The 14888-nt window shown below is 51.4% G+C and overlaps 1 protein-coding gene across 1 annotated transcript; it reads left to right on the forward strand.

Moving 5' to 3' along the window:
- Positions 1–1417: 1417 nt before the first annotated feature.
- LOC309448370 (SUN domain-containing protein 3-like) lies at positions 1418–5136 on the forward strand (the record flags this gene model as incomplete). Its single annotated transcript, XM_082069841.1, has 7 exons — positions 1418–1493; positions 1544–1752; positions 2142–2226; positions 2616–2731; positions 3541–3708; positions 4213–4305; positions 4981–5136. The coding sequence occupies 7 exons, from the start codon at positions 1418–1420 to the stop codon at positions 5134–5136; spliced, it is 903 nt and encodes a 300-aa protein (XP_081925967.1).
- Positions 5137–14888: the final 9752 nt, after the last annotated feature.

Consider the following 14888-nt stretch of genomic DNA (forward strand, 5'->3'; position numbering starts at 1 on the left):
GGAGAGGAACATGAGGGCAGCCTGAGAGCTGGGTCTGGAGCTGTTGGAAGGCAGCAGCCACCTTTCAGTCTCTTCATGAACGCAAGGGCTGGGCCCAGAAAGCCTTTGATCTCTGCAGAATGAGGGACAGCTCCATTTTGGATCGGAGAGAGAGTGTCCCAGGGGGTGACCCAGATACAGCCTGCCGTAGTAATTGTGAGAGCTCAGCTCCGTCCTGTATTGTGCTCTGCAGGGTGGGTTATGTCCCTGAGCCTGCTTGGTTTTCCTCTCCAATGGGACCAGAAGGACACCCCCGTGTCCTCTCTTGGCCGTGGATTTGACTTGTGCTCCTGACAGAGGAGGTTTCCTTGGGAAACCTGGTCAGCTCCTCACCAGGGCTCTGCCTTAGGAAAGGGGCTCAAGATCCTCAGAGGGGTGCAAGGAGTTCTCTAGGAGAACAGAAGGGGATTGTTTATTCCTGATGAGTGTATGCTGTGAGCCTTTTGAGAGCCTCCTGGAACAGGCAGGAGGAATTTCCCCCTTGCAGAGCGGTGTGTGTTGTGTCTTGGCAGATCAGGCTCAGGGCAGCAGGGCCCAGACACCAGAGTGTTTCTTTGGCACTTCCTTGGTTGCCCGTTGTGTGCCAGCCCGCATTGACGTTCAGCCCTCCCTCCCTCTTTACCCAGTCTGCATCTGTCTGTAGTTCTGCCAAGAGAAGGGCCAGAGATAACCCAGCTGCTAAAGAAATGCTGCAAGAGGGGAGACACACACCCCCCGCCTGGCAGCTGTGCACAGGCTGAACCTTCTCTTGAGAGGCTGGAGAACAGGATCAGCACAAGTGCTGATCGGATGGTGGGCAGGAGAAACAGGCGTTCGTTATGTCCCTTCCATTTCCAAAGAATCTCTGTCCAGCCCCACAGACAGGAAGTGTGGCCACAGCTCTTGTTGCACTTCCTGCTCTTAGTCCCTGCTGCTGCTCTCCAGTGCTGCTGATCTGCGCGGGTACCACCAGCTTCACCAGCCTTTTCCTTTATCTGTTCTGCAGGAAGATGAAGGCTCAGAAAGCAACGATGCTGGTGCTGATTCTTGGTCTGCTCTCTTTTGGTGAGTGTCTGTAGAGCTCCAACCTGAGGACGGTGCTTTAGGAGGTACTCGGGGCTCCATCCTGTCATGTTCCGTTTCCCCTGCTGTGACCAGAGGAGCTCAGCCAAGAGCAGAAAGTCCCCGACAGAGCTGTGCCAGTCCCTGCTCCAGCGGGATGGGTGGGAGGTGAAGAAGGGCTGAGTTGCCTTCCCCAGGAGGGCTGAGCCAGTTCTCTTCAGCCCAGGGAGAGGCCGTGGCTGAGCTCTCCTGCCCCAGGGGCTGAGAATCTTCTGCAGGACAAGGAGCACAGTCCAGGGCAGGGAACGTCCATCTGTTGTGAAGCCCTTATGCCATGATGGCCACTGTCAAAGACAATGAGAGACAACTAGGGCACTTGAGAGAGACACAGAAAGGGGAGCAGGCACCCTGGGGTATAACCCAGCCTTAGACCAAGTTCTAAGCTCTGATGTGTGTCCCACAGGTATTTACCACTTGGGCCAACTTGGCAAGGAAAGCCTCTGGAGCACCGCAGCACAGTTACAAGACCTGAGCAAAACCCTGTCCCTGCCAGACCAGCTCCATAAGCTCCAGGAACAGCATTACCATCTGCGCTGGAGCACAAAGGATGTCGCGGAGCAGGCTCTACAGGAAGCCTTGAAGCAGGCAAAGCTCCCAGGCTTTACCGGACGGGTAAGGGCACAAGGCAGAAGGATCTGCTCAGGGGTTTTATCCTCCCTCCGGCACGTATCCTACTCCATTCCCTGTCACAGACAACAGGCTGGTGCTGCTGGAATAAGTGCTGTCATGGCCACACTTCCTTTTCCTGTTGCTCCACACTTCCCTATGGGGAAAAGAGAGCGTGATGGGAATGACAGCTGTCTGAGTTGTACCTTCCTCTGCGTCCAGATCTCGGGTCCTCCTCAAAGGAGGACTGGAGAGAAAGACCTTCCAGGCAATTTGGGTGTTCCTTCCATCTGAGATGGGCCTTGTCCCCGTTCACCTTGGCTGGCCTTGCAGGGGAGCTGCTTGCCTCGTTCCTTTTCCTTCTAACAGGCACTGTCCTTTGTGTTCCTTCCCAGGCTGTTCAGGAGATCATCAATCAAGCCCTGGAGAATCTGGTGGAAATCCAGGTCCCGATGCCAGATTACGCCCTGAAATCAGCAGGTGCCATGACATTGTACATACAAACCAGTTCTAAAGCTCTTCCTGTCCAGATTGACAAGATGGGTATTGTAACTTGCCCTGGGGAGGGAGAGAAGGGACGAGAAGTCAAGGGTCAATTTGTGCCCTAAAAGTGCACCCACTGACAGAGTGTGTAACAGGCCAGACCGCATGGGAAGCTCAGAAAGCCTTTTTCACGTTCTTGTCTTTTTCCACGGCCCCGTACGACATTTTAATGACACCTTGCTGTGTGTTCCAGAGAGGCCGTGCCAGTAAGAAAGAGGGGAAACAACTGTGGGACATAGATGATAACCGAGAAACCTTTTCCAAGTCAACAGTGCAATATTCCTCCTGACACTGCCTGATGATTCTGCTCATGTTTTAATTTCCAGGGGCTGCTGTCATTCATTCCAGGACTTCTCGATCCCTCCGGAACGCCAAAGCCAAACTCTTCTTCTATTCCCTACCATTGATGGATTACATGAGGTCCCCTGAGCTTATTCTGGAGGTAGGAGCACCAAGAAGCAGTAAAACATAGGTCGGGATAATGAACCACACATGCTGCTCAGAGTTGCCTTTTCCCCTATCTTTGATCCTCAAAGCTTCTTCTCCTGCCTCCTTCTCACATGGACCTGCTTTCCTCCTGTGTCTCCCTGCTGGGTATTTCCTCTCCCAAAGTGCCCCGGGTTCTACGCGGGAGCTTCTGCCAAGCCAGGCTGCTCCTGCAGTCTGTGTCTGCCCAGTCGCTGTGCAGACTGTCAGCACGGCACAGAAGCAGAATGGCAGAGGAGCCTGCAGAGCTCTGGGATGTGTTCTTCCTGAGCAACAGCGGGTGCTGAGAGCCTGCACTGCTGGAGGGTCCCATGTTGGGCTCTCAAGCTGTCCTGGCCCTGCTCCTGAGCTGCCTGCACAATCTGAAGAGCTGGCTGCTGCCAGTGGAAGGAGGTGGGAGTGGATGAGAGGGAGCGAGTGCTTCCCCTGACAGCAAAGGTTAATCCAGGTGGGCCCGGACCTGTCACCTGCTCTGGGCAGGGGCCTTTAAGCCACACCAACCCTGGCTTGTTTTTGGTGAGGGCTCTGGACCGGGAGAGGCCACTGAGCTTCTACAACCAGCGCACCCAGCTCCCAGCCATGGAAGGGCTTCTCTGCGGAAGCTGCTGGTCTGTTCGGTACCCACAGAGTCCGACTGAAGGCACTGGCTGTGGTTCAGAGCAGAACTGATTGGCCAAATGATTATTAATCCTCTGATGCTCATGGCAGGAATGAGAGCCAGGGCAACCTTCTCCATGTCAATGTAGTTTCTTCTTCTCCTTTCAGCCAGAAAATCATCCTGGAAACTGCTGGCCCTTCCCAGGAAGTCAGGGTCATGTGTTCATCAAGCTCTCGGTGCCAGTCATTCCAAGAGCAGTCACCATGGACCATGTCTCAGGGACAGCGTTCCACGGAGAAAGTATCTCCGGAGCTCCAAAGGACTTTGCTGTCTACGTAAGTGATTTCTCTGGAGTTGGGGGCAGGGGGTTGCACAGAATTTCTAAGCAGGAAATGAAGATGGGTCAAAGAGTCCAGTGGCCTGAAGCTTCCTCCTGACTTTCAGAAGAAACAGGGTCCTTGGAGTCACTCCCTTCCCATTTTATTCCTCTTTTACTCAAAAACAAAAAGCTGCTCGGGCAAGATGCTACTCCAGGAGCCACAGGGAAAAGGAGCTGGACAGTACATGGTCCTAAACCTTTTTAGCTTCCAATCCCAGTGGCATTTGTGATCCTCAGGTCACCTCCCTCTCACTGGGAGTTTCTGCTCCTTTTCTGACTGCCAGCTTGGACTCGTTGAGTAGGCAAGTGTGGCGTGCTGCCCACCTGCAGCTTCAGGTCTTTTCCTTGTCCTCATCATCCTTGGACTACATAGCTGAAATTACCCCGTACTTCACTAACTGAAGTTCAGTCTTCCATGGTGCACCAGACGCTCTTGTTTTCTCCACCCATCTTTCTGTAGGGCTTCAAGGAAGAACACGAGGAGCAGGGAATGTTCCTGGGACAGTTCACTTTCCTGGCACCACTGAATCCCAGTCAGACCTTCCAGCTGAAGGTATGGGGACAAAGAGGGAGGAGAACTGTAGGAGAGGAGAAATGCAGTTGGATGGGCAGAGGCTTCCCTGCCAAAGGGTACAGGCAGCCCTGTCCTTGAGTGTGTGCCACACTGGCCTTTCTTCTGCTTTAACTTCCTGGTGGCAGATGCCTGGACTGACGATCTTCTCTTTCATTTTGGGTGCTTAGTGCTTAGGAGCACCACAGTAGAAGCTGGAATCAGCTTGACTGTCTAGACCCCAAGTACACACAAGCGGCCACGTCTGGTAGGATGCACGACTGCTGTTCTGCCAGTTAAAGACCAGAAATAATGGGCTTCCTGAGGATTCTGTTGGTGCTGGCAGTGCGTATTGACAGGGAGGCCATTCTGTTTCTGTGGCTTTCTAGAGAAGGGAACGAGACATTATACTGACCCCAGCACTGGGTCTTCTGACTGTGGAAGCCTGTGCCCCAAAGCAGGCGAGAACTTTCCCGTGTATTTGCTGAGGCATCTGGTCGCTGCTTCTTCCTTTGCTGTTCTCATGGCCCAATGAGGGAACATCTTGACCATGACAGGTCAAAAGCCCCCGCAGGGCAGCAGGAAGGAAGCTCTTGAACGAGGCCGTTGCTGTGGCACTTCTGTCAGCGCTCACATGCCAGAGAGGAAAAGGCGACTCATTTCTTCTTGTCATTGCAGAACGAGCTCCCTGGGATTGTGAATTACATCAGGCTGGAAGTGCTGAGCAACTGGGGCCACCCGGACTACACCTGCCTGTATCGGTTCAGGGTGCACGGTGATCTGCCCAAAGATGGGGGAGACGTTCTTGTTTCATCTGTCAATAAATTTCATTAATGTTCACCAAGTTGAGTTCCCGTCTGCTTTGCCTGTGATGCTGCCTGGTCCTCCCTGAGCTCGCTGGAGCTCCCCGTCCTTCTCTCGACCCACCAGCGTATGGGAGACTTCAGAAGTACACAGCAAGTTTTTCCTTATTAAGAGAAACAGGAAAACTCAGTTACAAATCTGCAGAAAGCCTGACATCCACACACTTGCTGCCTACACAGGAACATCAGCAAGGCCCTGCCTGTACACCAAAGATTAAATTAATCGACATGTTTCCTGTGCAGGAAGCAACTAAGGATCAACTGAGTGTTTTCAGAAGAGGCAGATGCTGCTTCAGCTTCCATCTTTCAGTCTGTTGCCAATGAGAAAATGGAAGTGTGTTTTTTTGTTTGTTTTTTTTTGTGAGATGGAAACCTTATCTAGAAAGTTGGTTCATGGACTTATTTGCCTCTCTGGGCACATATCGTGTTTATAGCCAAGGAAACATTACAGAGTGATTAGCAAAGCAATCCCAGGACACTTAAGAGATCCCATAACCACACGAGCCTGTCTTTCTTTTTCACCCAAGTTCCCCAAGCCCCAGGGTAGGAGCAGGCAGGGCAGTCGTGCACTCGGTTGGCACCAGGGAGGAGAGAGAAGGACCAGCGCTTGGCATCCAGGGCTGGGAACAGCAATGTGTGCTCTGAGCTGGGGCTTAGTCCATGTGCAAGCCCAGCACGGGTCCAGATACCAAACTGAGGGCAAGAGTAATGTTTTGTTTGCAGAGCCTGTGTACACATACGCAGGCACATCGCAAGAAGAGCCAGAGGCCACAAATGCATTTGCAAAGAGCAAGTTTTATTTTAGTTCCCTCTCTATTGGGGGATCTCCGAAGCCACACCTGAGCTCCCAGGCAGAGGTGACAGAAGCGGGGACGCAGGCGCTGGTCAGTTCAGCCCTGCTGGAAGATCACCGGGCCTGCTGAGCTCGCCTGTATTTCAAGGCTTCAGGCAGGCACAGCTTCCCGCTCTTTCTCACAACCAAGCAGGAATCTCAGACATAGTGATAAGATGCCTGGAGTTTCTCACAGGCCTGTTATCTAACACAGAGGTTCTACTCATCAAGCACACAAGGTCAGTAAAACTATTAGTGTGATGTATGTGCTTTTTCTACAGACAAGTGCAAGTCACTTGAGCGTATTTACATTTAACTAACCTCCTCCCCAAATCTTCCGCTATATCCCCATACAGAGCCTCATGGAGTGGGCTATGGCTGTGCTTGAAAAGTCATCATAAAGCTGTCTGTAAGGCACAGTGTGTTCATTTCTGATACTCCCAGGTTTATTCAACTCTAAGAGAAATGGATCTGAAATTTCAGGGCCGCATCCTGAACCAAGAAATTAGTTTCTATGTCCCAGTGCCCACCCCGTCAACCCAGACAAAGGGATTTAAATACCAGGATCCCTCCCTGTCAGGTACCAACTGACTTGCTGTACTAGTTTAAAAGTCCCCTGGGAACGTCCTGTAGTGATCTTGAGATGTGAATAGCTCTGACCCAGTGTGAGAGTCGGTCCGAGGATGGAGCAGTATTTGCCTGAACATCGCCATCAAGAACCGCTCCGAAGCGGTTCCAAGAACTGGTGTCACCTTTATTGGATCCTGTCCGCGACCGTCCCCACAGTGGCCTTGACCCCATTGTGACCCTGACCCCGCAATGGCCTTGACCCCACGGTGGCCCCGACCATCCCTGTGGTGGCCCTGACCCTACGGTGACCCTGCTCATGTTCCCAGGGGTCACGGCCACCCCTGTGGTGGTTCCGGTGTCCCTGGCTGTTCTTTCAGAGGCCCTGGTGTCCCCTGGTCCCTGTGGTGTCCCCTGATGGTGACCGTCTGTAAGAGTCGGTCTGAAGATTTGCCTGGCCATCGCCATCAGGAACTCAATTGGTGATAAACGCAACCTCATTTCTCATCTTTACTTTTACTTTTCCCCGTTTCTTTTCCCTTTTCTTTTTCTTCTTCTTTCTCTCTATTGCGTGCCGCTTTATGGGGAAGTTAATAAAGTTACACTGCTTGATTGAATTATAACCCCTTGGCATTTTGGTCACTTTAATTTTGTGCTCTGAGATCAAGGTTAAAAGAACCATCACGAGTCCATCATCAAACGGGCCGTGACACCCAGACAGCACCCTCTGTACAGCAGAAGGACCCTGCATTGCTGGGGTTGTTCCTTTCATGCAGAGCTTCTCCCTGCAGTGCAAGGGGATCTCCCCGGGCAGGCTGAGCGCTGACCCTGGCAGGCGGCAGAGTCCCTGCCCTGTCACAGCCCTGGGGTGCAGGGACCCTGCTCTGCAGGACAGCCCTGGGCACCCCTGGGTGCTCACCCGGCTTCACAGCTGTTCAAAACTGCTTGAACAAGAGCCCCCTCTGTAGAGATCCCACAAGCTGTCCCTGTGCCATTTTTTGGAGATAATTCCAGGAGCTACAGCTGCACTGCCCTGCACCCAGAGACTCACCATGGCAAGGGCTGCAAAGATTTCTCCTCCAGTGAGCTCTCAGTCATCCTCCCAATCCTGACCACCTTTAATCTCTCTCTGCCTTGCTTGTCTCCCTGAGATGCCCAGGCAGAGCCCTCAGCCCTGCTGCGTGTGCAGAGGAGCTGCTCCTGGGCAGAGCTGTCTCTCTGCAGCGCTGCCGCTTGCCATGAGCTCCCTCTGTCCCAGGAGCCCAGCCCAGCTCAGCAGCACAGGAGCAGCCCATGATGTCCCTTTCTCTGTGCCCTCTGGGCTCCCTCCAGGTGTCCCTGGGCTTCCAGGGGCACATCCTTTGAAACAACCTGAAGTAATCAGTGAGGTTAATTCTCTCTCCTCTGCACAGACACTTCTTGCCAGCATTGTTATCTTTGTATTAAAAAAAAATGAATTACTATGATAATACTATTCTCTTGTCCCATCATTAGACAGAGCACCAGGAAGGTTACAGCAAAGGATCTAATTCCTCCAAGCTGGGGGAGGAGTATCTTCAGTTGAATGAATTTAGGCATTTTATTCTGGTTTTATACTCCTACGTGTAGAGAGACATTCAACAATCTGTGTCCATGTCATGTCTGTGCTCTTAGGCAAAGCCTTTGCACACATGGGGTCTTGGACACTTGGTAGCAGGTTTCTTGTGGCAGGTCAGAGCTGGGCTGGTGCCACAGCTGGGGTGGTTCAGCCCAGATGTGAGGCAATGTCCTCGGCCAGGGACCTGACGGGGTGGGCTGGAGCTGTCAGTGCTGCAGACAGAGCTGTGACACAGATGGAATGAACTGCCAGGCAGGGTGGCAGAAGCGAGTTCGTCTGGTCTGCAAGGACAGCAGCCTCCAAGCACAGCAACAGTCCAGATCAGAACTCAGTCTAGACCTGTAAGGCAATTCAAGTTCCTATAATGAGCTGTTACTACTGCAGGAACAGTTAAAGGAGAAACAAAGACAACATGTGGCCACTGATGAATTTAATAAGGGAAAAAGTGACATTCTCTGTGTGTCTTGTCCTCCATCTTCACCTGCAAGGTCTCTCAGGCCTCTGTGACTGGAGGCAGAACAACCAGCAGTGCACGGGGATCAAGTCAGGGATCACTGGAACTAACACAATCCTTTCCAGTCTATGGGACAGGAGGGGCAGCACCCCAGGAGCTGGGACAGCAGGACGATGTCACAGTGAGGCCACTCTCCACCATCTTGGAAAGCTCATGGAGACTGGGGGGACTCCCTGACCACTGGCAGCTCTCACACAGTGTGTGCACTTTTCAAAATGGCCAATGAGTGAGCAGGAGAACCAACGGCTGTGCCCCAGAACATGTCCACTGGGACCCCATTTCTGGGTGTCTGGAAAAGAAGGTGATAGGGCATGTGAGTCCTGGTTGGGGATCCTGGCTTGTCTCCTGACCCATGTGGTGCTTCAGGCTCTGAAGAGAATCACAACCAACTTTTAAAGTGAGGTAGTTTTTTTTCACATGTGTCACGCAGGGCAGATGAAGGCAGCTCAGAACTCCAGACTCTGCTGCACATTTGGGACTGCGGAGACTGGAAAAGCAGGTGACGGTGTGTGTCAGGGGACACCACATAAAATTTCTGTCTTCCTTTATGACTTTGCACCAACATGGCATCTGTTCCTTGGCTTTCTTTGGCCAAAAAGAAACAACTCCCCTTTTGAGAAGCTAGAATGACTGTTGGCAATGAAATTAAAAAGCTTTAGTTCACCCTCATCATTGGCACTGTTATTGGTGATAGTATCACTACTCAAAAACATCCTTGAGAGCATCTCTGTTGTCCCTCAGCTCCAAAGCTCAGCCTGGGACACAAAGAGCTGGGGAAAGAACTGAGTAAAAACACAAAGGAAAAGTTGCAAAAGTGTCGACTTTTTCCATTGTTGGCAACGGTCCTTCCCTGGGACGTGGAGAGGGGTTTCACAGTTGGCTGTGGCTCTGAGATCAGCCCAGAGTGATGCTGGAAGTGGGGACATCTGAGGGACTGTCCCTGGGGACCTTTTCTAACTGAGGTACCTTTTCCATGGTCACTATAGACAGGAACCTGTTTTTCGGGGCATCAAGGGCCAGTGGGCACTCAGAGAAATGAGGTAAAGATCTGAATGTCCCTGTGGGAGAGAGGATGAGAGTGCAGCTGGGAAGGCATGAAGGACACCAGCGTGCGGGGCAGTGGAGGCCACCTGAGCTTTCAGCCAGGGCCAGGAGGGACCGGGGAAGCTCTGCTGGGCTGCACTTTCTACTTCCACTTGGGAGAGAGCCAGGGCTCCTAACTATCCTATTTATTTCCAGTTTGGCCAGTTGGTCTTTGGCAGGCTCTGTTTGGGTCTGTCAGGGCCTGTAGGTCTCTTTCAAGGTTTGTTGGGCTCTTTTTGGCTTTGCCAAAACAGACTGACAGAGCTTGACAGGGCCTGAAAAAGCCCAATAAAGCCCGACAAAGACCTATATAGCTCGGCAAAGCCCGAAAAAGCCTGACAGAGCCTGACAGAGCCTGACAAAGCCCAACAGAGCCCAACAGAGTCAAGCAAAGCCCAAAAGAGACTGAAAGAGCCTGACAGAGACTGACAGAGACAGACAAAGTCTGACAGGGCCAGACAGAACCTGAGAAAGCCCAATAAAGCCCAACAAAGCCCTTTAGAGCCCAGCAGAGCCTGAAAAAGCTGACAGAACCTGACTGAACCTGACTGAGCCTGAAAGAGCCTGACAGAGCCCAAAAGAACCTGACAGACCTTGAAAGAGAATGACAGAGCCCAACAGGGCCAGACAAAGCCCGACATACCCCAATAAAGCCCAACAAAGACCTATAGTGCCTGGGCTCTATCAGGCTTTGTCGGACTTTATTGGGGTATGTCAGGCTTTCTGGGCCCTGTCAGGATCTGTCAAGCTCTTTTGGGCTTTGTCAGACTCTTTCGGGCTCTGTCAGGCTCTATAGGTCTTTGTCAGGCTTTATTGGGCTCTGTTGGGCTTTGTCGGGCTCTGTGGGCTTTTTTGGTCTTTGTCTGGCTTGGTCAGGCTCTATTGGGCTCTGTTGGGCCCTGTCAGTCTCTATCAAGGTTTGCTGGGCTCTGTTGGGCTTTGCTGAAAGAGACTGACAGAGCCCAACAGGGCCCGACAAAGCCCCATAGAGCCTGACGGAGCCCAACAGGGCTTGACAGAGCCTGACTGTGGGAGATTTGAGGGATTTTCTTGAAGTTAATGTGTGGATGGGTTTCTATTAGATGGAGATTTGTTACTGAACTAGCCAGGCCCAAAGGAATTTCAAGGCCACCTCGGAAAGCTGAAAACAGGTCCTGCTGTGGGAGTGAGGCAGTTCTACAATAACAAGGCCTCAACAAGATGTAAATCAACAGACCTATTAGCAGTGAGACTCGGGCGGGTGGACAGCTCATGAACATGGACAATATCCAATCAGCTAATGCACGCTTGGAGCGTGGACGCGTGATCAGGAAATAACTGTATTTATAAGGAGGCTTGTTTCTGTAATAAATGGCTTCGCTTAAATTCATATTGAATTGTGTGGAATCCATGATTTTTTGCCCTCGTACCTGACAAAGTCTGACAGGGCTGGACAGATCCTGACAAAGTCCAATAAAGCCCAACAAAGCCCCATAGAGCCTGTCAGAGCCCAACAGGGCTTATCAGAGCCCAACAGAGGCTGACAGGGCTTTTCAGAGGCTGACTAAGTCCAACCATGCCCCATAAAGACTGACAAAAACCTATAGAGCCTGACAGCACGTGACAGAGCCTGAGAGAGCCCATCAAAGACCGAGAGAGGCTCGACAAAGCCTGACAGAGTCTGACAGCGGCCAACAGAGCCCAACAGTACCTGACAGAGCATGAAAAAGCCTGAAAGAGCCCGACAGGATCTGACAGAGTCAAAGAGGGGCCAGAGCTCTTTTGACAGTTGCTCAGTGCTGGCGCTGGCTTCTTCTCGCTTGATGTTTTTGAAGAACACCTTTACCTTGGGTGGTGATCACCATGTGACCTTGACCTAGAACAATAGGTAGGACTCTTCCCTTTGCTTCTTCTTGGAGATGGCATCAATGGTGAGTAGGAATGAGAACATGAACAACTTCGTGATCGAGAGTCGGAGCGAGTGCAGGAAGAGCCTGATCATGACTTGCAGTAGGTATACGAACTTCTAGGGTAAGACAAAGCACTACAGGGAGACTCAGACCTTAAATAAACACAACACAGAAAAATAATTACATTATTTCAAAGCAGTCACACTCCCCAGTTTTTTTCCTCTCAGATTTGGTTTGCTTGTTTTTTTTTTCTCTTCCAGAAAGTATTAAAGTATTTGACAGGAATATATACCTTATATTCTACAAAGCCCTAGGAATACGTACAAAATATGTGTTTTGCCAGGAGCTTTAACTGCTCCAGCCACGATTCTTCCAACACTTTCTGGTGAGTTCTTAGGGACTGGGGCGTTGTCATCTGTGTGTTCTGAAAACAACAGAAGTACAGAAAAGAAAAAATGAATCAGTCAATTCATGAGTGTATATGAACATGAGAATCCCTTTACAGATACAAATGCAAAATTTTATACGTAACATCACACTTCTATTGTCTCCACACACCAAAGAGACATTTTGAGAATGCACAAGGAGTAAAATATTTTTCATGTAAGAGTTAAAAAATAAAACCTCAACTACTCGGGAAACTTAGACTGAGCCTAAAACACCAAGATCCCTCCAAAAGAATGGTTTTTCTATTTATATTTTATACCACACTGTACTTTAGATAAGGAGGAAAGCTATCAGACGTTTTAGACTAGACCTTAATAAAAAACCCAACTACCTGAGACACTTAGAATAAGTGTAAAATGCAAAGATCTCTCAATAATGATGGTTTTTATACTGTACTTTCACAAACTGTTGGCAGTACAAACATAAAAGCTGCAGATCTAGTTAGGCTGTGTCATGGTGGGTTTGGTGCAGGGATCATGCATATTATGGGATGGGCACGCATGGCTGCTTGGGCTCAGGCTCATCCCTGCAGAGCAGATGGTGTCGGGCAGGAGAAAATCTGCTGCTGCATTGTCAGGCTGTTCTGGGCTGTCTCCCAGCTGTGCATGGGGGGAGCCTACCTGGAGCCACGGCAGCAATTCACCTGGCCCATCCCGACCAAGCCAAGAGAAGCCTCCCGTAGGGCACGATTGTGGGGCGCAAGGTGCTGGCCAGACGGATGGACAAGGTCTGCCAAAGGGCGTCCCAGTGCCGAGTCGCGCTGCGGGGCAAGAGCTCTTCCCCCTGACACTCCGTGTTGGCACAGAACCAATGCCGGGACAGCGCCGGGTCAACAAAACCCCCTATTGCGACCGCAGTGCTGGGGGAGGGGCACTGGGGGCTCTCCCCACTATGCCCATGTCTCTCTGGCACTGGGAGCCCAGCCCTGGGCACAGCACTTCAGGCCTGGCCTCAGCAGTGCTGAGCAGAGGGGAAGGGTCTCCTCCCTCCAGCTGCTGGCAAGGCTTTGCCCCATGCAGCCCAGGGTACCACTGGCTGCCGCCTTGGGCCAAGCCCACCTTGCCGGCTCCTGTTCAACTTGGGGTCCACCAGAAGCCCAGGACCTTTTGTGCCACGCTCTTTGCCAGCAGCTTTGCCAAGGTGCTTTGGCTCACAAGTCTGTGTGCACGTGTCCCAGGATGCTTCACGCCCATAGCATTGCCAGAGATTGCTCCTCATTTCCTAGGCAAGAACTCACCAGTGCTATCATCCTGCCTGGCTGATTGATAGGAGACACCCACAATGAACCTTCTTTGTTTTCCAGCCAGTAATCCTCACTCACACTCTCTCAACTATATCGCTCCTAACCATAAGGGCTGCCAAGTCAAACCTCTCCCTTACGTACACTGCAACTCCCCCACCTCACCTGCCCTGTCTGTCCCTCCTCAACAGCCTGTTCAGCCCTCCTGAGCACTGATGCTCTCTGACCATTCTGCACCAGGGACAGGAAAGCTTGTGCGCACAAGTTCCAGCTTCACAAGAGAGCACGGTCACCTGAAGTATGACATAAATACGGTATTGGCATGGAAGCATGAGCAATTGCTTACAAAAGCTACATATTTGTCTTCAGTCTGGTGACACACAACAGTTGACAGCACATAAGTTTTTTGGTAAGAATCTCTCCAAGCACTTCACTTTCTTCCTGGACATTCCAAAGGCACCTGAGTCACATTTGGACAGGGACGGCCATAGCCCACTCCATAAGGCTCTGCAAACAAAACATTGCTCTTGCCTGTGGCACATGCCAGCTGAATCCTGGAGGCCTAGTCTGGGAACCTGACCAGCCACCATTGACATATGATAGAGTAGTAAATGCTTCTTTTTGAGAAGTAGCCAGAGATGCTGAGGCCACCCACTCCAACATCAGACACCAAATTGGGTATTCAGCTCCTCCCAGTTTACATTGCTATATTGCAGCTTTTGTGTTTATTTTCGATATTGTTAGGTCAGCTGCTGCTCCACATTATCTAATCGTTCATTTTCGAGTGCTCTCCTGTTGCATCCTCTGACAGATGATGTTCTTGTAACCAGGTATATCAATATTCCCACATGTAATTTGCATGGTTTCTAGCTGATCCATGGTGGTTCACTTATTCTAACTTCTGCCTTCTGCATTATGGGGTGATGTATCTGTCTCTGTGTTTGTGTGGCGGGTGTTACATCAGAAGCATTGACCCAGCCAGGTCACTGCATCTCTTTCTCTTCTCCCTCTGCTGTCATCATGACTGTACCAGCACTCTGATGTGCTTTCTGACCTCATGGACCCTCTGATCCTGCCTCCTTCCTGCTGTTCAATCCTGTTCCTGCAAGAGAAGTGACAACCAGTCAGGGTCCCCTCTGTGGCACCTGGACCTTCCAGAGCTGGATGGCTGGTGGGAACTGTCACCATCAGCCAAGGCTCTGTGTGAAGTCTTCTCCTGGCATAGGAACAGCTCTGGCTGTGCCTGGTGAGCACCACGCTGCCCCACGGAGAACAGCAACACTGGTAGTGACTCCTGGGCCATGTCCAGCTGGGCAGAGATGATTTGAGGGCAGGTTGGCAGCAGACCCTGAGGCTGTGCCGGGGGTGGCCACATCTGGCTCCTCCCAGCAGCATTTCGGAAAGTCTCTTCCCAGCTGTGAGCGCCAGGCCAAGGGCACATGGCAGAAAGATCCACCACCCGCAAGGGTCCCAGCCCCACACTGGCCTCTGTCCCCAGACTACTCAGACTTGTAAACAGGCTCTGCCTCTACCTGAATTATCTTCAGTTTTAAG

The sequence above is a fragment of the Streptopelia decaocto genome (assembly GCF_964273445.1).
Source record: "Streptopelia decaocto genome assembly, chromosome: 20".
Taxonomy (NCBI): Eukaryota; Metazoa; Chordata; class Aves; order Columbiformes; family Columbidae; genus Streptopelia; species Streptopelia decaocto.